Raw genomic sequence first — 25758 nt, forward strand, 5'->3', positions numbered from 1 at the left:
CAGGACATCACATGCAGACTCACACCAGTGAGCAATTTTACACAGCCAATTGACTTACCAATGTGTTGTCACTGTGGGAGAAAAATGGAATTTTAATAGTTTAGAATGAGCCATTTTTTCTTGTCCTCTTTCACCATAATGGACAAACGTTGATATTGCAACTTGTAAAGGGAGGGGTACTGAGTTGGTCGCAATCTACCACTTCATTGCTAGATAGCACTAAATAAATCCTACACACTTCATCTTTAATTTAATCCTTCTGCTATGAGGCTAATGTAAGGCTATGTATTTCAAAAAGACATTGAGTATCATAGACTTCCATTCATCTTAGTTACTGTATCCACATAGCTCAGGGTACTTTGAAATTAGTCTTCTCATTTGCCACTGTTAGCTAGGTCTCCCTGAGTCACATACAGTTTAATCAAACTGGGAGGTTAGGGGCAAGCACATGCTTCCTCCGAGACATGTAAGTCCAGGCACAACTACTTAGTGAGCTGCCACTAGAGAGCTCAGCTAACAGACACCCACACTGGCTAGCACTTCTGAAAATGGGAGAAGGATGAGCTTCCTACACACCCAGAGAGAAAGGGGGCAGTTGTCCTCTATGGGAGTCCCAACCACAGATGGCTAAAACCTCACCTCATTTGATATTTCTATGAACTTAACACATGTTGAAACACATCACAACAAATATTCAACAATGTTTTGAAGAAGATATGTTGTCGAACGTGTGTTTAGAGCTCAAAATTAGGTCATAACTAGCTGTGCTCTGGAGGTTTTATTATTCATGCTGTAGTTTAAAAGGTTCTCTGAGCAATAGTCTTCAAGAAAGGCATCCAGCTCTGCTTTGCCTCAGGCTTAGCTTGTAGGCCCTGATATCTAACATCCAGATCCAGATTTGTTTGTATGAAATATAAATCCTTTCTAGGCACCATGAGACATCTTTTTCAGTCGTCTCAAATTCTTGGAGAGTGTTGTAGTTACTTGCCTGACAAATGAGGAAATAATGTGTCTTTATAAAGAGACAACATACGCATAGTTAAGTTACATAGACCATTATTTCCATATACATCCTGCCACTTGTAATAGAGTAACAATATTGTATTTACGCTAATATCTGATAGGCAGATTTAAACAATTTTAGGGTAATACTCTACAAAAAGATTTTTGCAAAGACAACCTTATAAACACTGAAGCTACAGCATTCTTTCTACAGTTACAGACACAATCACAGAGAGCAGGTTGACAATGACATAGTAGTAGTACAGGGTGGGCCATTTATATGGATGCACCTTAATAAAATGGGAATAGTTGGTGATATTAACTTCCTGTTTGTGGCACATTGGTATATGGGAGGGGGGAAACTTTTCAAGATGAGTGATGACCATGGTGGCCATTTTGAAGTTGGCCATTTTGGATCCAACTTTTGTTTTTTCAATGGGAAGAGGGTCATGTGACACCTCAAACTTATTGGGAATTTCACAAGAAAAACAACAGTGTGCTTGGTTTTAACTTTATTCTTTCATGAGTTATTTACAAGTTTCTGACCACTTATAAAATGTGTTCAAAGTGCTGCCCATTGTGTTGAACTGTCAATGCTACCCTCTTCTCCCACTCTTCACACACTGACAACAACACCGCAGGAGAAATGCTAGCACAGGCTTCCATTATTTGAAGTTTCAGGTGCTGCACATCTTGATGGTATGGTGTGGTATATGGGGTACAAAGATAGTGGAGCCATTCTTCATCTATGGAAACCTCAAGGCCACTGGATATGTGAAATTGCTACATGATGATGTGGTTTCCTCTTTATGCACTGAAGCTGGCACGTTCCCTGAGTTTTTCCAGCAAGATGGTGCACCACCACATTATGGGTGTAAGGTCCGAGCATTCGTAGATGAACAGTTTCCTAGAAAGTGGATTGGTCGTCGTGGGCCAGTTGAATGGCCCTCAAGGTCTCCCAATCTGACCCCCTTAGACTTTTATCTTTGGGGTCATCTGAAGCAATTGTCTATGCTGTGAAGATACCAAGCACACCATTGATTTTCTTGTGAAATTCCCAATAAGTTTGATGTGTCACATGACCCTCTTCCCGTTGGAAAAACAAAAGTTGGATCCAAAATGGCAACTTTAAAATGGCTGCCATGGTCACCACCCATCTTGAAAAGTTCCCCCCCTCCCATATATTAATGTGCCACAAACAGGAAGTTAATATCACCAACCATTCCCATTTTATTAAGGTGTATTCATATAAATGGCCCACCCTGTTTATTAGCATGTGTACATTAGTTATCTGCCGTTTAAGTGGCAGATCTTATCCACAGTTTTCATAGTCAAACATCTCTTTCCACCTAACATGTGTCTGTTTACGAGTCTTATTGGTGTTATACGCAAGGTTGTTGAATTCTCTGTTCCACCTTAAGAGCTGAAACTAGCACTTTAGAAACGTTTTGAAGCAACTGTTATTCAATTTTATCCATTTAATTCACACAAACCAACTGTATTATTCAACCAAATATTCACAATTTTTGTATTCAAGCATTTAGTTCCACATAATATGTGTCAGTTTACGAATCTCATTTGCGTTATTGTTCAGCTTCTTATTGAATACTCATTTCCACCTTAAACAGCTACGCAAAGCTAAATCTAGTGTTAGGTTTTATGAACAAAACTGGTTTTGATACGCTTTTTGGGTCTGGTAAAATATAACTTTAAATATGCTCACACACGGTGGACTGTAAAATGATCGGACAGAGTGAGAGATGACAGGTAGCACCTCGAAGGGCAGGATTATAGGAGCTCTGAGCACTAGGGATGGGGAGATTCACCGATTCACATCGGTGGTTCGGCACACATGTCTGCGATGCGACTGCACCGGTAGATTCAAGTTGCATCGGGTTTAATTTGCGGGCGAATTTACGGTGCATCGCCTCTAGCCTTTTTGCATCGGCAAATACCATGGTTAAATCGGGTGTTTTGTTTTGCAGTATTAGTTCCTTATTGTAATGTATTTTCTGAGTCAACGTATTTTTTTATTGATTTCTTTTTTTTTCTGAGGCAACATAAATGCACCATCGTGTCCTCAGGCACGGACTCAAGCACGCAGACGTACACAACAAAAATGGAAGGAAACGAGAGCATTAGCAACGACAAAGAGATATTTAATGCACCAAAAAAGACACACAAATCAAACGTGTGACCATATTTTGGGTTTTTTTAAGCGAGGTGGTCAACTTAACAAGATGCACACAATCTGCAAGCAATGCCGTGGGGCTATAAAATACGTTAGTAGCACGACAAACCTGGTGACGGCACGACGGCATGGTGTGGAGTAGCAGATAAGTCTAGCAGACAATAGTATGTGTTGCAAATCATAATTTTCTCTATGCATATTTTTAATACTGCACTTTTGAAAACTGTTCATCTTATATGTTTTATACATTTTGTATAAATATAGACGGAGAATATAACTGAGTAATTAAACTGAATAAAATGTAATTCTCTGTCTGAATGTATTGAATTATGGATTTTTTATATTATGTATTGGTTTTACTCCATTGAAAACAACCAGATGCATACATCCCTCAGATTGTTACAGAGAGTAAAGCAGAATTGTGCTATTGAGTTAAGAAAACTGATGGGTTAGGCTAATACATCCTCAAACCTCAACTAACTGTATCGAATGATTACTTATAAAACCAAATCCTCTTATAATTAAGTCATATCGTTATCAAATCATTTTTGAATCGCATTGTATCCTGAACAGGGTTGATTTGTATCGCATCGTATCGACAAGGGTTTTCAGTGTATCGCAATTATATCGTATCGGTGGCAGTGTATCGAGATGCGTATCGAATCGACATTAGTGGTGAAGATATACATCCTTACTGAGCACACATCCTGGACATTTTATGACAGAGTACAGTAAATAACTGTGATTGGTCTGCAGTCGGACGAACATGGTTCAAGTTGATTAATTCAAGATATCCAGAAATATTAACTCCTCTACACTACACTCCCTAAATAATGTACTTAAAGGATTCATAAAATGAATAATAATAATACTAATACTACTACACCACTACATTGCACACTACATAGGGTTGAAGAAGATGTTTGGAATTCAGCCCTAATGGTTTGGTGGTGTTATTGCAGAGTGGCATAGACACCAGCACACAATTATAAACTTTTTTTTGGCATAGGACACTTCTGCAGACTATGGCATAGGTTCTGCTTTGAGTCAACACAGAAGCATAAATTGGCCTTTAGTTTTTTACTAATTTAGGAACACTTGGTAAGACCAGGATTTTCTTCTGCTCTTGAGGCCCCTAGTGCAATTACCTTTTACAACTGTACTGAAATTGGTATGTAGAGGGAGGGAAGGGGTGGTTTCCTACCCTCCTCCATTACAGTGCAGTTTCTGCAGTACTGAGCTGGAAACATCACAATGATTCTGAAGCTGTAATTTTAGGATAAAAACATTTACATAGTGTTCCTTTACACTCTATGTTTTGTCTACATAGTTGCAGAGTACATTTTGAGCTATTTTTTCATCAATTCTGGAGCATCTGTTTCTTAAACAGGCTACATTTTTGTTTTTCTGACTTTTTGCCTGGTACTTGTTCTTGTCTTTTGGACTTGTTTATCTCTCTATATACAGTAAATTCACCAGTGTTAAATCAATAATAGTGTTGATTTAACACTGGTGAATTTACTGTGTACTGATTTTTGTGTTTTAGAATATTTCTCCTGGTTTTGACCTCGCTTTACGTATCGTGTTTAATAAAACTCCAACTGACTCTCACTCTCGGTGAGTGATTTGTAACGTCTACAGATCACATACAGCCAAATATTAAACGGTACAAATAATTTTGTTAATTCATAATGGTTCTGCGAAGTGAAAGTAATTACTTACAGTCTCAAATTCGCACAGCAGTTGAAAAAATCTGATATTATTGGTTGTAGGCGGAGAAACATTCTCACTTGTTTTAGCGCGACGACTCTTCGTTGCCTAGCAACGGTGCCGCTGTGTGTTGCACGGAGATTTTTGCGGAGCAGGGAGATTTGTTCACACGTTACGTTTTTACGTTACGGCAGATTTTCAGAATGTAGTGGGTTAAAAAGTAAGGTATTGAGCTTTGAAATGTAGTGGGGTTAAAGTAAAAAGTCGCCCAAAATGGAAATACTTACGTAAAGAGTATTTAACTAGAGTAACGAATTACATTTACTTCGTTACTGTCCACCACTGCTACAAATACAGAATGGCAAATTGCACGCATAACCAATAGACCCAATAAAATGGACAATGAGTAGATACAATGGAGATATATAGCGAATAGTCCAGTGAGTGAAATTATGTTTTTTTGGAAGGGCTGTGTGTCCCCTTAGTGCACTGTTAATGAACCAGGACTATACATTCTTCTTTTATATATTTGAATTTGTTCAGTGTTCTTTACATTAGTAAATACGTTGGAATACATTCTTGGATTACTTTGAAAATGAGGTACTGAGAATTCACTGTCATTTACAATATTATATTAATTATTGGTATAATAATATAAAAGCCTCCTTAGCATGGATGATACAAGTGTGGCACAAATCTATGGTGAGAAAAGTATGGGAACAATATTCTTTTCATCACTTCTTTGCTGAAGTGATTGCATTCTTCAGCTTTCTGTGTTAAGATTCTTTGTGGTGTTCTAAAAATTCAGGTCAGGTGAAATACTTGTCTAAATAACAAGTTTAATTTTGTACTTCCTTAGAAACTCTTGCATGCATTAAAACGTGTTTAGGTTTCACTCTCTTATTGCAAGACACATGTCTTGCCAGTAATTGGCTACTCAAAAGTGTGTGAGTGATTGTGTGAGTGTGTGTCGCGCTGTAAGGGACTGGCTCCCCCTCCAGGGTGTGTTCCTGTGTTGCACCCAGTGATTCCGCGTAGGCTCCGGACCCACTGCGACCCCGAATTGGATAAGTGGTTACAGACAATGAATGAATGAATGTCTTGCCAGCATAACTTTTGTGACAGAATCTGTAGAGTCTAACCTCTCAGTTTCATCTTATTGCAAGATTGTGAGTTACGAGGCTGTAAACAGGGTCTGAGGGGCGGCACGGTGGCGCAGCAGGTTGCGTCACACAGCTCCAGGGACCTGGAGGTTATGGGTTCGAGTCCCGCTCCGGGTGACTGACTGTGAGGAGTTTGGTTCTCCCCGTGTCCATGTGGGTTTCCTCCGGGTGCTCCGGTTTCCTCCCACAGTCCAAAAACACACGTTGGTAGGTGTATTGGCGACTCCAAAAGTATCCGTGGGTGTGTGTGTGTGTTGCCCTGTGAAGGACTGGCGCCCCCTACAGAGTGTATTCCCGCCTTACACCCAGTGATTCCATGTAGGCTCTGGATCCACCGTGACCCTGAACTGGATAAGCAGATACAGATAATGGATGGATGGATAAACAGGGTCTGAGATACATAAGACGTGTTATCCACCTCTCACCTTGTGTAATTAAGGCATCTGTGAGTCTGTCTACATTTTGTGACAAAAAGACCAACACAATCATAACTAATGTATGTTTTACTTTAGGAAAGAAAAAATAAGGATGTCTAAAATCAGACTGGATTTTTAAATCACTTTTTACAGTACTTTGGAGCCTCATTATAGAGAGCTTTTAGACCACAGAAGTGTAAAACACAAACTACCCATGTTCATGTTCTGTAGTTATTATGGTAGTCTTAGCCAGGTCCTATGGTATTTATCTTAATTTGACACCATATCTAGGCACTCACTAAAAGGATCATTTATAAGCTGGAATCTCTGGCTTACGTGTTGTACAGTGTGATGCAGTGTAAATAGCATTCTGTGATCTTAGTCATCCACTGAGCTTTTGATTACTGATAGCATGACAAACCTGTTTCAGGTTATGTTTATGCATTTCTGATATTTCTGAATACTTTTCTTCTTGTACATTATAACATTCGGTTTCTTGCCACAGGAATGATGGATTAAACACACCAAAAATTAACTGCATTTTTTTAAAATCTTGCAAACACACAGGCCGTCAAATATTTATACGTATTTTGGTCAAATAATTGGTCTTGTTTGGATATGACATCACATATGTCCTCATATTTCAATTCAACTAAGACATTGCAATATAATCTGACTAACCTATTGAATTTAACTACTAACAAAACACCTGTTTAAAATTGTTTTAGAAATAAACCTCACCTTCACTCACTATGCATGGATGAAATATGCAATTACTCCCCTCCTCGACCCAGCCCTTGGAACAGTAAAATGCAGTTAGAAAGCCCTTCCACATAATTTCACAGCAGGGGCATAGCCATGGGTCAACCTGGGCAAACTGGACCACTCCATCAGCCATAGCTAATGCCCTGCCTGTGAATTCATGTATGTGGACACACTCCTTCCTACCTGTTCCACAAATCTGACTCTGAGCAGGAGTACGAGGAGAAGCACACAAGATGCTGTCGCTGCTTTATATCATCTGCACAAAAAAGTGAGGCTTTTCAAATAAGCTCTATTCAAAGAAAGGACATGCATAGTAATAAGAGAAACTGGATAAATTATCCCTCCACAAACAAAAATGTTTTAGTAGGCTAACCACTCTTGAATAAACTGCTTTTTGATTCATCCACATTTCATGGGTCCATGGATGAGTTTCAACCAATCACGGCCCACTATATTTAAATATGTAAATAAGAGGATTGCAGATCTGAGCGAACGGAGCTCTCACTGTTTGAAATATTTACTGTGCGTTATTGGTTAGATGATTTTTAAAGTTTTATTGATGTACTAATGGTTAACATCTGTGTCTGAGCTTAAAGGTGATACAGTTAACTAGCATCTAAATTTAGGTTCTTAGTCAAGTCATAAAATAGTCAGCTAAAGTGAAAGCACAAAGAAATGAATACGGCTCTAAATTCCTCTTGTTAGCCAGGTCGCCATTTTATCTGCTTTCTGAATGAGTGTTACGGATTGGGGATTATTTTTAAATCATTTTAGTAGTGAAGCGGACACATCAGTATTACAGCAATTTATGTAAATATTTATTCTAATTAACCCATTCATTTTAACGTTTTAATTGCGTGGCGTGCTCTGTCCTCCTCCGGCTGTGAATGTGATACAGATTCACTTCAGAGAATCATTGTTCTGTGGTAAAAACAGACACCGTGTGCTCTGCTCTCCCTTTGAATGATATGGGCAGGATTAAAGATCTTGCAATTAATGTGATATCTATATCAAGTCGCTAGATGGCAGAAGACAGTGTCTATGACTATATACAGTCACAAGACAAGTTCACAGGCCTATTGCATAACTCTATCAAACATGGGATTGGTGTAGTAACGAACAAGGATTGTAAACTTTCTTACATAAATACGAAGCTGTATAAATGCCCTCTTCAAAAAGTTAAAAAATGTTGAGGTGTTTCATGTTTTTGATGTTTGAGCACTGGATTAGGAACATCTACCATGTATCTAAACTTGTCCATTTTATCAGCTCCACTGACCATACAGGAGCACTTTTTATTACACACTGTAGTCCACTCGTTTCTCTGTACACATTCTGTCCCTCACTTCACCCAGCTCTTCAATGGTCGGGACCTCCAGAGGACCACAACAGCAGCATTATTCTGAGCACTGCAGGTACACTGACCTACATGTGTTTCACTGGTATGAGTGGATCAGACACATCAATGCTGCTAGAGTTTTTAAACACTTTAAAAACTCAAGCGGCACTTCTGTATTTGATCTACATGTTTCAGTGAAACACAAGTAGGTACTGGAGCTTAAAGATATTTAATGAAAGTGAATGTAAGGATATGCATTGACCCTTAGATGCATAAGTGGGTCGAAAACGACACAGTGAGGTCATTTTCTTGCAATATCTTCATAATGAAAAGCTGTTATTATTTCATAATCCAGCTATTAATCAAAAACATGTAATTGATATAATTTACTAATCTTTTGTACATTTTAAATGTTAAAACATTTTATTACTACCCCAAGCTTACATAGGTGGGTCATTTCCTATAGAATTGAATTGGAAATGTTGATTCTCATCTCACTCATTCATTTTCTGTAAGCGCTTGTCCAGTTCAGGGTTGCGGTGGGTCCAGTGCCTACCTGGAATCACAGGGCACAAAGTGGGAACACACCATCGAGGGGCCCCAGTCCTTCGCAGGGTGACATCCACTCACACACTCATACCTATGGACACTTTTGAGTAGCCAGTACACCTACCATTATGTGTTTTTGGACCATGAGAGGAAACCAGAGCACCCAGATAAAACCCACGTGGACAACACACAAAACTCCTCACAGACAGTCACCTGGAACAGAACTTGAACCCCCAACCCCAGATCCTTGGAGCTGTGTGACAATGACCCTACCTGTTGTACTACTGTGCCACCCATTTGATTCTTTTATATACATAGAATGGAACACACAGACTATAACATCATTTTACACAAAAAGATCTGATATATGTAAGTATTATCTGATTTTTTTTTTTACCACAGAAATATGTCTGTGTGTGTGTGTGTCATTTATGACTACTATGAGGGCATATCAAATTATCACGTATATACAAACATTAGCTAGCTAACTAAACTAGCTAACTAAGCTAGCTAACATTGTGTGTGTGTGTGTGTGTGTGTGTGTGTGCATGTTTGTGTGTCATTGATGTATATTGTGTGGAGTATGTGTTTCTTATCATCTATCATCCAGTTTGCTAGCTAACATTAGACAGACTTTCAAGTAGATAAATAGACAGACAGATAATGCAATGTTCCTGTGTGCAATAGTCATAGCCAGAAACAGGTAGTTTGCAGTTACACAAACTATATAGACTCATACTCTCTCTCTCTCTCTCTCTCTCTCTCTCTCTCTCTCTCTCTCTCTCTGTTGTGTAATTTTTGTTTCCAATTTTCAAAATGTTTTAAGAATGTTAAACATATTTAAAAAGTGAAAAATAAATATATTTAAAACATGAAATAATTATTTTGTGGACCAAAATATAATACAAAATATAACACAAATGATTATTCTTAACCAAAATTGCAAAAGTGACAGACACAATTGTGTTAAGACATAATTGATTATCTAAGGGGGGCTTGTCCATGATTTCTCTAATTGTGTCTATCCATGTTATTGCTGGTAGTCTGCTGCATCTTTTACTTTAAAATGTTCTCAGCATTACTTCTTTTTGCCTTCAATAAATGGGTTCTTCTCATATGTGTTAAACTGGAGGGCTTCTGTTTAGTTATAGAATTTGAATAAAAATGTGATTTGGTCAAGGGTCAATTTGTTTTCCAAAATACAATTTATCACATTTTGTATTTTATATTTTACATATTGTTTCCTTAAAAAAATAATTCTAAAGCAAATAAGTGTTGTGCACTACATGGCATATTTTAAAACTGTGTCATCTACTTATTCTTACTGGGAAGATCAACAAATCCTGTCTCTTGACCAGGGCTGCCCAAACATCTGCATAAATTACTATTTTTCTAAGAGCCTTCTTTCTTAAACGATTTCTAATTGGTTTATCCGTTGTACGGGGTGGGCGAACGGTTTGACGACACAATGGTGGGAATGCGTCCCTTTCACTGATTGGTAAGAGCCGTTGTCGGTCAGTAGTAGGGGGCGGGGCTTACTTGCTTGTCAGCAGAGACAGACTGACAAGAGGTTTCCGTGTCAGGGCTGCGGGAAACTACCCTGAGAGAGTGAGAGCGCAAATCATTCCAGATTCCAAAGCCTCGAAAGACTGACGAGGGGTTTCAGGACGCTACAGAAGAAGTGCCAGTCAAGTTAGTGAATTAGAGAGCTTTTTGTGCATTCTAGCTTCGAAGAAAAAGGCATCCGGAGATGGGCGACAAGGCGGGGACCAGGTAAGGCTCGTTTTTCTTTTTCTACCGATAAAGTTCGTCTCGTTTTTAAGTCAAGAAGCGGTGAAATGAGATTATCCTCCTTACGCAGGTAAACCTTCAACACCAGAGAGTAAAATGGCTGGAGGAGGGCTTTGGCGAGCAGAGCAAAGCCCTCCACACCATCAGTGCGGTGTCTGTACTTCTGTCACGACATATCAACATACTATCTGTACGTGAAGTAGCTGTATCTTTATCTCCGTTTGCTTGGGTGGGGTTACTGGCCAACGAACGCTCGCGCCAAGCAGTTAAAAAATCACGAGTGCAAGTCCTAGTCTCACGCTTAGTAGTGAACCGCCACCTTTAGTGGTGTAGTACAGAAGTGTATTTGGATGAACTGCTGTTATAGATGTTCGCTAATCTGTCAAGCTGCACACTTTGGCTGCTTCCAACAGCTATACTAGATACATATTTGTAGTCTACAGAGGGTGGCACTGCCAGAATAATATGGTGTAAAATTGTAATTGACACAACGGAAAGAGTGTGAAGCTTTACAAATAGCTAGATAACCACCAATCAACAACACCAGCTCGTGTGTGTGCGCGCGCGCCATTTACTACGAAGCTGAAGTTGACCAGCTATGAATTCGTATTCTCCGTTCCACCAAACTTGCTGCGGTTAACGTATAGTCTACTGCTGCAGTGTTTAAGGTGGAGCGGAAAATTCGAATAGGAAGCCAGCAGTACGTCCATCCGTCTCCCGTGTCTGCTTGTCTTGTACAGTTGGCCTCTTGACTGTTTAGGATACGACCAACAGCCCTTATATGTATTCAAGCAGCTAAGGTTAGCACAGACAGTTACATCGATTGAACGCCGCCACGGAGTCTGCGGTAGACAGCGACACTCCACAGAGCTGCTCTTCTAGAGATGGGAAAACGACAAAACATATCACTAATGCTGCAAGCCAGCAGTGTTAGCGCGGCCACCCCAACCCCCGAACACTTCCTCAAGTTTTTAGTAAAAGGCCTCAGCGTTTCCTGTACAATACACTACTCGGTAGGAGCCCCCACAGCCAAGAAAGCCTCTCCTTTAAAGCCCATCGGAGCGCTGCAGTCCCCTGTAGTCGTGGGCGAACGTGTACGTGTACGGTTTGATGAGTAACCTGGAGGTGTCTCTGCGCTCAGCCTTAGTTTATCTCTCCCTACACCTCGCTTCTTTCCCCGGGGCTTTCTCGCCTAAGTGATTAGTTGTCCTGTTAACGGTTGGTAAATTCTTTGAGAATATTGCAGTAGGTAGCAAGGTAAGACCTCCGTTTGCATACAGTGACGTTGTTTTGACGTCTGATCCACAGCACACGCGCACACATGCGGGCTTTAGCCAGTAGTGGATGGCACCTGCAAACCATGATACGTTTAGGTTACATTTTTGGCATTTTGCAGGTACACATCAGACTACGTGTGTTATATTTTCAGTCATGTTACTATGGGAGGCTAATGCAGTGTTAGGGGTCTGGTACAAGGAGGAGTAACCTGGTAGAGGAGTTATCCACAAGGTTCTTTGGTATGCAGGGACAAAACATGCTTTTTTTATTGTTTACGATAAAAGGCCATGCTGATTCACAAAAATCATACACTCATGTTCCACCCAAGTATGTTATTACACACACACACACACACACACAAATGAAAACACTAACATAGTAATTGCCATTAAAGGTAATTTTTGTTTACATGTTAGCCCTGCTATGATCATGTTAGTTTATGCCAGTGTTATGATAGGAACTTGCCATTATTTTAGCATCAAGCTAGCTTTGGAGAATTGTGTGTGTGTGTGTGTATTGTTTTCCAAGTAGGGTGGGAGGTCACTTACACTGTGACGCAGAATCCAAACAGCAAGTCTGAACACCCCGTAGAATCACATGCCATTTGTACAAAGCGGAATTTGTGTCGAATCAAGTATCAACTGTCAAGTATCATAGTTTCTTGGATGGTCACATTTATGTGAAATGGCATGTAAACATGCAGTTTTGTTTAATAGGTCTCCTTTTAAATGTCCAAGCTTCATTTGAGCAAAGATTGTTTTCCATTTTACTGCTTTACATGTGAATCATGAGGATCCTTGCCTGTGAAAACATATAAACATTGCTCAGTAGGCTATGACAGCACTGTTGTTGTATAGTAATTTAATTAGAAAAGCCTCTGGCCTTTTTGCATTTGTTTCTGTGTGTGCGTACGTGTGTCTATAGAAAGAGAGAGCAGCTGTTCCCTGCCCTGACGAAACAACCAGTGCAGAACAAACTTGCTTGGTCCGTATTGATTGACACACATTCAGAGCATTGCAAGGCTGTGAAATGGGCAAGATTATGGAGGTGTCGACGGCTGGTCTGTGCATTCAAATTAGCTTTGGGGAGGAAATTAAATCTGCATGTGTCTTGCTTTTTTCTTTTAACACCCTGGCTTTTTTATCTTTAAAAAAATGTATAAACCACTTGAATGCTTGCATCTCTCAGATGAGTTCCATAGTGCACTCAGTTTGCTTGCCTTCGTAGTATTTTTTAGGCCTCTTCTCTGTATCTTTCACTAGAGAGAGAGGGAGAGACAGAAAGATGTGGGTGCGCTGGAGTGTGGGTGTAGTGTTCTTTGCATCTGGCTCACTTGCCAGTGTGGAATCACTGTAGGCTACAGGAGATTTAGTCCGCTCTCTACTCAAACATTCTAATCTGCTCACTTAACTCCTTTTCACCACGGCAAAATCCCCATTTCAATTCTGCAGTTCAGCTGTCTTTCTGCATCACTTTTTGTCCTCATCCAATCACATATTCATTCCTTCTTGTATATGGAAGCTCCTCTGTATAAAATGGGCTTACTCTATGTAAACACATAAGGAAATTTATGATGAGGTGTACAGAAGCAACCATTCTGATTCATTTCATTGGAATTCCAGACACATTCAGTTTTTTCTTGATGGTAACTGGTGGAGAGAAGGTCGTGTTTATGTTGTGGTGTATGTTGGTTTCTAGAAGAATGATAGCAGAGCTGACATTTGATTCAGCCTCAGAAGTCAAGTTTATTCCTGGATAAATGAAACAAATTATATAATTTCTCATTATTATCTCATTGAAATATACAGACACATTCTGCTGAAAGTATGGATTCAAAAATTCCACATAATGCCATATTTTAGTTTATAAATGGAAAAGTGTATATGATACTGTTATTTGAATTTGATAAAATGTTGGCCTTTGAATTTGATAAAAATTTGGTCTTTTGTTTTGCGGAAAGAATCGCCACATTTACACATTTCTCATTTCATGAAAACTAGCAAATAGACTGTATGCTTTAAATGTAATTAAATGTGTAACTCACAATGTAATTAAGTGTATACTTATAAAATTACATTGACTTTTATAGCAAAGTGGCTGCCAAGAGTCTAAGCTTGAACGAATTAAACTGTTTTTTTGCTTAACTTCAGTACAATATAAATACAAATATATTGCACATGTAAAATGTGTGGCACAGTTGGCAGGATGTTGATTACATACATCTCCAAGGTCATGGGGTTGTGGGTTCGAACCCTGTTTGGGTCACAATACAGTCCATAAAAAAGTGTGTGAATGACTGTATGAATGTATGATGCCCTGTGATAGATTGTGTGTTTCTCCATTGCACCGAGCTGTACCGCTCACTAAACATACATAGTAACACTATAATCAATATACTCATACCATTACGACCATTACGATACTAAGTTCACCTCAGCGTGATGACTGGACAGAGAATTGGTTAGCATTTTCTGATGATCTCAAAAGGAAGGAAATTTCCATACATAGGCTAAATGATTTCTAGAAAACAAACTGCATTTTAATTTTACCATTGCAATTACATAATAATAGCCTAGGGTTATAAGAGAATTAGGCCTAATAGTTACTTGGGGTGAGTCACTAGCCTAAATAAAGTTTTTAATTTCTCCTTTGGAATCTCAGTCTCAACTACTTATTTATTTAAATAATATAAGATTAAGTGGATCATTGAAGGCCATGTTGATTTATTGATTCATATGTTCTTCACATGGCATTTTGCTACTTGCTACTTAGAGTGGACATGTGCTAACGTCACAGGAGTGAACTTGTGTTTTCTTTGATTCCCTGATTTAGCTTTTTGCTTTTTCTGTTCTCTCTTCTCTCTCCGGCTTAATCAACCCTCTCTGTGTCTCTCTGTAAGTAGGTGACCCTCATGACCTCTGATTGAGGCTTCAGTAGTCGTAACCATAGTAACTAGCTTGTCCACCACAAACACTTTCTGATTTTCAAAGCAACAGTCCTCCCTCTCTCTCTTTCCACCAATAAAAGGCAACACTAGTGTACCACATGCTGTGTTGTGACAAAGTATTCTCTCCCCTCTGCTTTTTTTGTATATTTATGGGTTGAAGTGGTATTTTGGAAAGTCTAAAAGGATTCGTTTTTGCCCTTATAATTATATTTTATTATTTAGAAGAGTTGTTTTTGGCGTGTGAAAAAAGTTCTATAGATAACCCCCACCACCCACCTCATCTGGCCAAAATTTTGATTTGACTTGTCACTTCTTGGCAGCAGTCTCATTGCCCACACACTAGTCTATAATTTTACGGTCTTTCACTTCATTTGCAAGTAGCATTTTCAGGGACACTTGCATTTCAGATAAATTTCATCACACAGAAAACCCAGTATTAAATGTAATTTTGTGAGGTTATGTAAATGAACTATGTATTCTGTTGTCATATGCCTTGGCTCAGCACACAGGTCTGATGCTGAGGGTGATCGAAAGATGTGACTTATACATTGTGGCTTTAAAATTTCCATTTTGTCTGATGGATGGTACCGCAGGTAGTGTTGCTACCACATAGCTTTTTGTCCCTGGATTCGATCCTCATCTGTCTGTGTGGGTTTCCTCTGGGTGCTCCCGTTTCCACTTACAGTCCTAAAAACAGAAGTTAGTGAGTTAATTTGCTTTGCGAAATGACTCTCATTAGGGTGACTGTGGGAGTGTCCTGGCAACTGGAGGTGCATATGCTGGTGTGCTCATAGTGCCTGTCCATAGCAGAGATGAATGGGAAAGATACATCAGGATGTGCATCCAGTGTAAAACCTATGTTACGTCAGATCTGCGGATTGTAAAAATGATCCACTGTGATGATTTCATTTGAATTTTGCTCTCATATTTTGAAGCCTGTCATACTATACACCGCTCATCCATAAAGTTATGATCACTTCCTTGTTCTTACACTCACTGTCCATTCTCTCAGCTCCACAGGCCATAAGGGAGCACTTCATAGTTCTACAATTACATAGTGTCGTCCACCTACTGCTCTGCATACTTTGTTTGCATTCTTTTACCCTGCTCTTCAATGGCAATGACCCTATCACATCAGTGTCTCTGCAGTGCTGAGAATTATCCACCAGCAAAAAAAAGTATGCAGGGCAACAGTTTTCCTACAGTCTGTAATTGTAGAACTATAAAATGCTCTTATATGGTCAGTGGAGCTGAGAACTTGGACAGTGATATCTTTACAAAAATGTATTTCTTGCAGCGTGAATAAAATCCCCATTCTCGCTTTAGGCACTGTTTCTACAGCTATAGAACTGGGGACTGTTGCTAATCCTAAAGTGTAATGAATGTAATGTGGTGTGATTGAAATCCATGGCTGAAATATGTGCTCTCATTGGGTAGGGAGGGTGGCAGAGTTCCTCTGACAAAGTGGAGTGATTCTAGTTAATTAAGGGCATCTGTTAGGTCAAGAAGACAGATCTGGCAGTTAACATTCTTGTCCAAGTGTGCCAAGGTTTTTTCTATGACACTGTGTTATTAGCAAATGCAAAAATGCTTTCACCTTCCTAGGGGTTTCTGGAAGAGTATTGAATTTCCTGTGACTATCCCCCTAAAGTCTCTGTAACAGGAGGTTGCAGATCTATGAGAATTCATAAATATATCACAATTTATGAACTTCTATCACAATTTTATTATGCAATCTTAATCAAAATCAGTTCAATATCACTGTAAGCACTTGAACTGTTGTTAAAATAGCAATACTGTATTTGTAGGTACCACATGTACATTAATAAATAAGATAATATTTAGAATCCATTCATATACATCCCCATTTGCAGAATAATGCTGACTAAGGATGTTGTGCAATGTATTTAACACTTTGTCACCATTTTCTTAACAATGTCTGGAAATTAAGGAGACCAGTTACTGTAATTTTGAAAGTGAAATAATGTCCTATACTTGCTTGATTATTGGGTTCCAGCTGCTCAACGGTTTGTGACTCTGTTATAGTATTTTTCATTTCATATTATGGCAGATGTTTTAAAATGGGTCTGAACTTGTTTAGCAACTCTCTTTGACAGTGTTGTTGTAATCCATACAGAATATGGATTGGCATTGTCTTGCTAAAATAAGCAAGGACTTTCCTGAAAAAGACAAGGTCTGGATGACAGCACCTTGCTCCATAACTTGTGTATTTCTGTCTGCATTGATAGTGCCTTCAAACATGTCACCAATGTCATGTGCACAAATGCACCCACACACCATCACAGATACACAGGCTTTTACACTGTGCACGGTGTATAATGTTATTACCGTTATACCGCCCAACCTTAGAGCACTGAAAAATGAACTGATAAATAGTGTAACTGTAGAAATGCGTAAAAACAAGTAAAGACACCCTGTGCCATTTATTTCCAAGATATTCCATAAACCTAAATCACGAGACACATTATGATGATTTTTTATTTTATTTTTTTTTACTTTATACCAACCTTTTACTTTTACTTTCATTTATTTATTCAAGATGCTCAGTGCAGAAGTAGAAAGTGGATGATATTATTAAGTACAATATGCATCTGTTGGTGGAATTTCAGGACAAACTGACTTACTGGCCAGCGTTTATTAAAATATTAGTTTTAATACTGGAACATTTATACTGTAAATGAAGTGTTAATGCAGCTGGGCCATGCAGTTACATTCATATCTGAAGGATTGGACATCAGGTGAGGTTAATACCCAGACTCCATTAAAATTAGATGTTGGGATCTCATACTGTTTATAAAGAGATATTTGCAAACTTAGAACATTTAGATGGAGTCAGGTGAAGTGTCAGAATCTTCAAAATGTTCTTTACAGCCTTATATTTAAAATGGGTGCAGGATAATGCCCTTAAGATTATGCTACAGTGTTAAGAGTAGGCCAGTTTTCACTAGTTACATGGATTTGTAGGTGAAGGGTAGTTAAGAAATACATGAAAAGCATGGAATTATTACTAATGTACAAAAAGTAGAGTCAAGAGGCTTCCACAAATAGATTAATCTGTAACTACAGGAAGCGTTGCTTATGGTGGCTTGCACTTATTGAGCAATGTTTTTTTTTTTCTTTACACAGTGCATTGGTTGTTAAGTAACTTCCTTCTGTGTGTTTTCGCCTCTTATTTCTCTGAGATAGTAATAATGGCTTATGTACTTATATGGCCACATTCCTTCATACAGCAGTTTTCTATTTTGTCATATCAGATTTTGTTTCTCAAAAATGATAAAAAACTTGTCAAGAAAAAAAAATATTCTTGCATGTCAATATAAATTTATATGAGTCCACTCAGTTAGAGTTTTACAGTGATGAAGACTGTGATGATGTACAGTACCTGTGACACATCACCAAGAGAAACCATTATAAGTATACTTACCTGTACTTACTCACCTGCAGACGGGTCATGTGAGAGGGAAAAGAGTACTATCTCTTGATGCTGAGTTTTACTTACCTGGTTGAATCCATTCTCCATAGAGGGAAGGGAGAATTAGCATCTAGAAGAGGGATAATATATTAACTAATAAATATTGATATTATGAATAAATGTAAAACATGCCATGGCCGTAATTGAATCTTGGTAAAGTTGTTAGTTCATTGTTATTTTTAATCTTTATGAAACTTGTGTATCCAAGATACAATAACTTTAACCTCTTTAGGGAATGGTATATTATAGGGGGCGGGGCTACCTATATATATACCACACAAGGGTAAAAGAGGGGAAGACTCTGCTAGATCGTAGCGAGAGAACATAACCTATGTGTATATAATAAGACTCAATTGACTTTGTTGTCATTATCTTTTTTGTCTCTGCTAATAGAGAGTTTTGTTTTGTTAATTGTTTGTTCTCATGGAGCGAGCGTGTATATATTGTAAATAATAATGTAAAGTCTGGTGTGTAAGTAAAGGTGGAAGGGAACCAAAAATCGAACCCCTCAGTGTTATTTCGAGTCGACCTTACATCATCTCAGGCCTCTACCCATAGAGAACACCTCCCACCATTACACGTTGCGATGGAGAAGGGGTGAGCTTTATCACAAAGACATTAGAACAAAACGTTATGAGTACGATTTTGACATGACAATGACATTATGCACTCTTGTTGACAGCCAGACCCTGGCTTACAAATTTAATCTCCTTGATGCCTATGAAAATGCGTGTGTGTGTGTGTGTATAAGAGTAGAACAGGGTGTGCTGTCACACGCATGCTCTCTATGAACCTGCACCCTACTTTCATCAGCATAATGATCCAGTTATCACAAAATGACCCAGTCTCTAAATTCACCTGAGGCGCTTTAGGACCTATTTGGACATGCCTCTCTGCCTGGATTAGCACACTTCATTTAATGAACCATATTCCACTACGTTACCTACATATTGCACTCAGATCTTGTGGCTCTGTGGCTAAAGTCCACATTACTTCATATACACTTTTTTGGTGTCGAGCTCTTTTTGGTCGTGTAGTGAGCTGAAAGAGAGGAATGGTGTCTGATGTCTGAAGGTTAATTCTCATTATGGAAAGCAGAAGGACAGAAGAATTATTCTAGTAGAAATATTTGCCCACAATGGGAAGCAGCCCTGGAAAAAGACATTTATCAGCATGACACATCACTGACGTGGAAGATGTTTTGCTAAGGAGAAAAGATTTCTAATCTGCAACAAGTTAAACTTGTATTATGGATGGCACATAGGTTCAGTGTGTAGCTTCTGTTGGTGGAGAAAGTCATGTTTCTGACAGTTTAATGGTAATGGATAGACAGGCTTAACAAGACTTCATTGTATACTTCCAAGGTTTTCTATTTCTTGTCTCTAACCATGTGAAAGGCCACTTACAAACATTGTTTGAAAACTTTTAGCAAGTAATGACAGGAGTTTGGATCAGTTTGGAACAGAATGAGTTCACCAGTGTGTAAAGGTAGAATGAAATAGCTAATCATGACCGACAACTACATACTGAAGATTTGTTTAACAACATATAACTGTTCTCTTGTCAGACTTCACATAGGTTTGTGTATGTGCATGAGGTGGACAAGTGATCATAACCAGAGATCCTCAGCATTTCCTTTGGCTCTCTCTCTCTCTCTCTCTCTGTTTGTCTGTCTTTGTCTCTCTTTCTCTCTCATTCTCTGTTTACTGTCTCCATCCTTCAACATCTTCAGTTTTTCTCTCTTGCCCTCCAAAATATTTGTCCTTGCTAAATTACAATTTTCTTCTCATGGCCTCACTTGCTTGCACTCTGCCACTGACTGTTCCCTTTTGCAATGCATGTATTTGCATGCTCTCTGTGTATTTCCTCTTAGTGGTCCGTCATAGTCAAATACGATTATAAATACAGCTTTTGGAATTCAATTTGCTTGCATTATATCATAATGTGTCCAGATGAAAAACTATAACGTTATCTGACTGAATCAGGTTATTGATTGATAGATATATAGTAAATAGATATGTAGATATATAGATAGCTTCTTTTTTTTGGTAGTTTTCCTGTTGTTTGATTTACATCATCAGTCAAAACCATCTAATTCAAGTTTTGTTAAATTATTCAAAATAACTAATCCAGAAAAAGGATTATATACAGTCAATATTATCACATTATCCACAGGCTATTTACTTTAATCCAACCCATGCATGAAGAGGTCCATTTATTTAGTCAAGCTTTAGGGATCAAGATATTAGTAGAATGAATTCTGAATTATCAGCAATCAGTTTCTTATACACTATATTTCCTAAAAATGTGTTATGTTTTTAGGCACGGCAAGACAAGTTTATTTATAGAGCACCTTTCATACAAGAGCAATTCAAAGTACTTTACGGAAATAAAAGCACACAATCTCAGATTTGTTCTCTTGTAGATTGCCAGAGCAAAGCATGTCAACCAAAGAAAGTGGACCCTGATTAATTTCATGTTTCATTTTTCAAACTCCATTTCAGTTTTTCATTCATTCATTATCTGTAACCGCTTATCCAATTCAGGGTCAGAGCCTACCTGGAATCATTGGGCGCAAGGCAGGAATACACCCTGGAGGGGGCGCCAGTCCTTCACAGGGCAACACACACACTCGGACACTTTTGAGTCGCCAATATACCCTCAATCGTGTGTTTTTGGACTGTGGGAGGAAACCGGAGCACCCGGAGGAAACCCACGCGAACACGGGGAGAACACACCAACTCACAGACAGTCACCCAAAACGGGAATCGAACCCACAACCTCCAGGCCCCTGGAGCTGTGTGACTGCGACACTACCTGCTGTGCCACCGTGCCGCCCTCCATTCCAGTTTTGCTGTATTTAATAACATAGAAAACAGGGATGGCCATTTCATTCCAATCTGGTAATCAATTTTCCACAGCATTAATCAGTTAATCCCTCCCATTATGGCAGGATATGGATTCTTGTGTTTCTACTCGTTCTGTTGGGCTTCTTTCTGCCACAGTTCACTTACATATAGCCAGTCTGGGCAACAGAACAGAGCTAACCAATAGCACTCAATAGACTAGAGCTTCTCTGGAGGCATACATTTTAAAGTGCATTCAATAGAGCATTGAGTTCAGAGCTGCTTTTACCTAAACGTAGTCTATTGTCCTTAATTTACTAAATGGCATTCAAACCTACTTGAATAATCGATTAATGGAATCATCACACCCATGCCTAATTAGTATCTGTAACCATGGTTTAATTCTGATATATAAAATAATTCAAACTCTTCTCAGTTATTAAGTATTTATGTCATTAAATTAATAAAAAAACAATATGTTAAGGGTGACCTAGGAATTGCATAATTCTCTATAATGTATAATAATAACTACTGGAACACATTAAATGCTAAATTGAAGTGTTTCAGTGTTATGTAAACAGTAAAATGGGACAGAGTGTACTTGGGTTAGTATAAATCGAGGAGTGAAGAGGGTGATTTATCGGTGGGAAAAAGTATTTAATTAAAATGATTAGTAATGAAGATTTTCACAACAACTTGCAGTTGTTGTATACCAGTCAGATTTAGGAACTCTTTCTAGTCCTAATGTGGAATATTGAACAATGCAGTTCGTTGATGAAGCTGTCCAATATGTGTGTTTTGGAGGGGAAAGTTGATGGTTATAATATACTTTTGTATTCAAAATACTCTTCTGTCACCCGTGTCTCTGCTGAATTACTGGCCATATCTTTATAACTGTGACTTGGTGAGAGTCTGGGTGTGAATCTGTGCATATACAATCTAAATGTGTTTGCTCTTTCCATCCAATATTATGGAAAAATAGCAGATAGAGCCCCTTCCCTTATTTCATCCTGTCACACAGACACCAATACACACACACACACTCACTCATCAAGCAACAGGAACACGCACAGCTCTGCTGACGCAGGCTGCATATTCAGAAAGGCAACAAATACGTGACCTCCCTCTTTCCACGGTCACACTGCAAGTGCTCTCATATTTCTGTCCATCTTTAGGTATGAGTACGTTATTCCTGTTGAAATGGTAAATTTACAGAAAAAATTAAAACTAGACGTTTAATTAAACATTAAACTAGAAGTAGAATTTTTGCTTGTGCAATGGCAATATTTATATTCTGAATTTAAGTGCTCAGGTGTTGATTATTTTCTTTACTTGTTTACAATGCATTCTCTTAATAGTAGTAATTATAATAATAATAATAATAATAATAATAATGTGCAGTTATTTGTCATTGTACAATTAAATGTGTCTTCCGCAATTAACCCATCTGTGGCAGTGAACACACACACACACACACACACTAGTGCACTAGGGGCGGTGAACACACACCCAGAGTGGTGGGCAGCCATCCCCGGCGCCAGGGGAGCATTTTGTGGTTCAGTGCCTTCCTCAAAGGCACTTCAACCATGGGTTTTCCGGTACCAAACCCGGTCCTCTAACCATTAGGCCCAGGCCTGTTTATGTGTGATATTACAGCCTCTTTCTTCTCAGGCAGTTGTGAGGCCCAAAGGTGTTTGTGGGATTACAGTGTCTGTACCTGTGTAGTTTGATGAAAATGAAATGAGTTTTCAAAGTGCGAGGCTTAACTGTGTCCCCCCACAGTCCCAGTGTAATTAATGCACTCTTGTGATTAATCCTGTGTACTATTAATCTAGTGACGCAAGTCCTGGAGGTGACAAGTGAGCATGTGTGCACGCATATGCATGTCTGCATCTATTGGCTCTTGTTGATTTATTAACACTTCAGGTGAGAACACATGGTGTTCTAACTTAAAATAACCAGGATGAAAGTTGATTTTCTCTGCATGCATTCTAATTGCAGAGGTGTGTGTGTGTCATACCTGTTGGGCAGATTGATACCAGTGGTCTTTTGTACAGATCTGATTATGCGCTGTAGTTGGGGCATTGTTTGATGGTGTGTTTTTGGCAGAAATGGACCCGACCGTACCGGCTCTAGAGTCCTTAAAGTTTGTGGGAACCACAATCACCAGGGACCTAAACGGGGTCTCCAGCATCAACACCATCATAAAGAAATCCAGACAGAGTACAAATGTCCTCCACCAGCCAAGGACGTTCAAATAACTTCAGGAGTTGTTGGTTCAGTTGTACACGGCCATTATGGAGTCCATCATCACCTCTTTTATCACAATCTGCTGCAGCTCAGCCACCAAACATGACATTCAGCCTCCACAACCTACACAACATGCACACTTCTTACCTTGGGCTGGTGCTACAAACGAAGGTTAAAGCAACTGCAGGAAAGCTTTCCTCGTATGTTGACAGTAGTGCACATCTACAACACAAACTTCATTGTGCCATTTTCATGACACTTTACTGTAGGCTGCTTTTTAGAATCACAAATATGTATGTCCCACTGCTCTTTTGCCATCTTTGCACAAGCTAAATACAGTTTACGTCATTTTTACATAATCTCACTCGAATTTTCCTTTTTTTTACAATGATTCTTTGCTTAGCTGGAAAAGGAGTGTAGAATAAGAAAACCATTGTTCAGTGTAACTGCGGTTTACTGCACTTGAGTGACATTAAATGTGACGTGACACAGTGCCAGTGACAGCTTGTTTTAAGGAATTGTAAGAGGATGTTCCATTTATGATTCTAGAATGCTGAAGTGTTAATCAGTAGAAAGATGAGATGGAGTGGGCTTTGTGTACAACACCAAGATTATGAGGATTATTAACTGTGACTGAATCACATCTGTGGTTTTGATGTTGTTGTTGCTTATATACAGAAGTTCTGACATTTTCAGAAATCAGTAATCATTGGTTTATGTAATTTTCCAATACAAAAATAGTGTTTTTTGTGTTCAAAAACTTCCACAATATTTAAGCTGAGCTTTCTTTATTATTTGCCAGATTTACCTTTATCAGGTCGTTCCATTGCTTTATAATTATCCAACTGAATACAAGAAAGATGTTGTTTATTTTCTCACAGTTTAAAATGCAGTATGTCACAACTATGATATTGTTTGTAATAACACAAGCAATAGCATTGTTTCAGTTTTACGTTTTTACAGTTTCTCTTGTATAATTGAAGTTCCAGCACAGCCACTGTACTGTGAGCATTGTTGTACGCATATTTAAAATAAGAATATTTTACAGGTGACCTATTATACTCCTTTTCCACAAGACATTTCCATTAGCACCACAGCTCCTTTCTCACCTTGTTTAAAGAGCCCCGTTCAGAACGATAGATTTGAGCGCCTGTTCCTTTAAACGACGAAGGGCCACTGTTAACCTTAACTCGTACCCTCGGCAGTGAGAAGCGAGCAAGCAGAAACTCTCATTTTTAGCCAGTTTATTTTGGTTCCTTTTATTCTCTGTTCTCGTTTTGCACGTTTTTGCACAGTGCTCTCATTTCTGCATGCTCATTGTGTTTGTTTGATCCGTTTAACCTTGTCCTTTCGTTCTCTCATAGTCAAAGTCAAGTGCTGTGTTTGGAGATATTTAGCTGAGGAGGTGGTACAATTATAAAGTCTCTGCACCTGATCCTAGAAGCAGAGCAAAATCAGAATGCCTCAATGTATTCATTATTGTCTGGCTTAGGCAGATGTTAAATAGATGTTTTTCATAATAGGTCCCCCTTTAACAGTGAATCTGATGTCTCTTTAGGATAGAAGTCACCTTTCTGAGACAGCTTATTTAAGACATCTTACCATCAGTGTTGCCCTTTTTTTGTTATCAGTATTCATTTATGAAAGACTGGCAGATTCTATCAAGATGAGATGAAGCCACATTGCTGAACCATTGTCCCGTTGCGAAGAGAGTTTTTCTTTGCATCCTTTGTAGATGGAAAGGGATAGAAAGGGATTCTATAGGTTTTTTTCTTTATTTGACATAATCTTTCGTGCCATTATGCGTGTTACATTTGTAGAACGAAGGAACGTGTGAACTATTTTTGTGTGTTTATTGCATGAAGCAGCACTGGTGCTATCTTGCTGTCAAAATAAAGGAGATGTTTGTCTCTTATTAAATGTATTGATTGTGAAAAGTAAGATTGTGATTAATTTAATTTCTAACACTGAAATTCTTCCATGTCTGTGACACCTTCCAGTAGTCTCTCAGACTTTAG

The 25758-nt window shown here is 38.7% G+C and overlaps 2 protein-coding genes across 7 annotated transcripts in view; one reads left to right on the forward strand and one right to left on the reverse strand.

Moving 5' to 3' along the window:
• cd99l2 (CD99 molecule-like 2) overlaps positions 1-4984 on the reverse strand; it is a 43346-nt gene extending 38362 nt beyond the window's left edge. For all 6 annotated transcript variants that reach the window (XM_066681410.1, XM_066681415.1, XM_066681411.1 and 3 more), the window contains exon 1: positions 4916-4984. The gene's annotated coding sequence lies outside the window, so the exon portion shown is untranslated. The remainder of the gene's footprint in view (positions 1-4915) is intronic.
• A 5737-nt stretch (positions 4985-10721) lies between these two features.
• Positions 10722-25758, forward strand: part of arrb2b (arrestin, beta 2b) — a 47016-nt gene continuing 31979 nt past the window's right edge. The window contains exon 1 of the mRNA XM_066680774.1: positions 10722-10908. Within this exon, the coding sequence (XP_066536871.1) occupies positions 10886-10908 (23 nt within the window). The 5' untranslated portion in view covers positions 10722-10885. The remainder of the gene's footprint in view (positions 10909-25758) is intronic.

The sequence above is a fragment of the Hoplias malabaricus genome, chromosome 9 (genome assembly GCF_029633855.1).
Source record: "Hoplias malabaricus isolate fHopMal1 chromosome 9, fHopMal1.hap1, whole genome shotgun sequence".
NCBI lineage: Eukaryota > Metazoa > Chordata > Actinopteri > Characiformes > Erythrinidae > Hoplias > Hoplias malabaricus.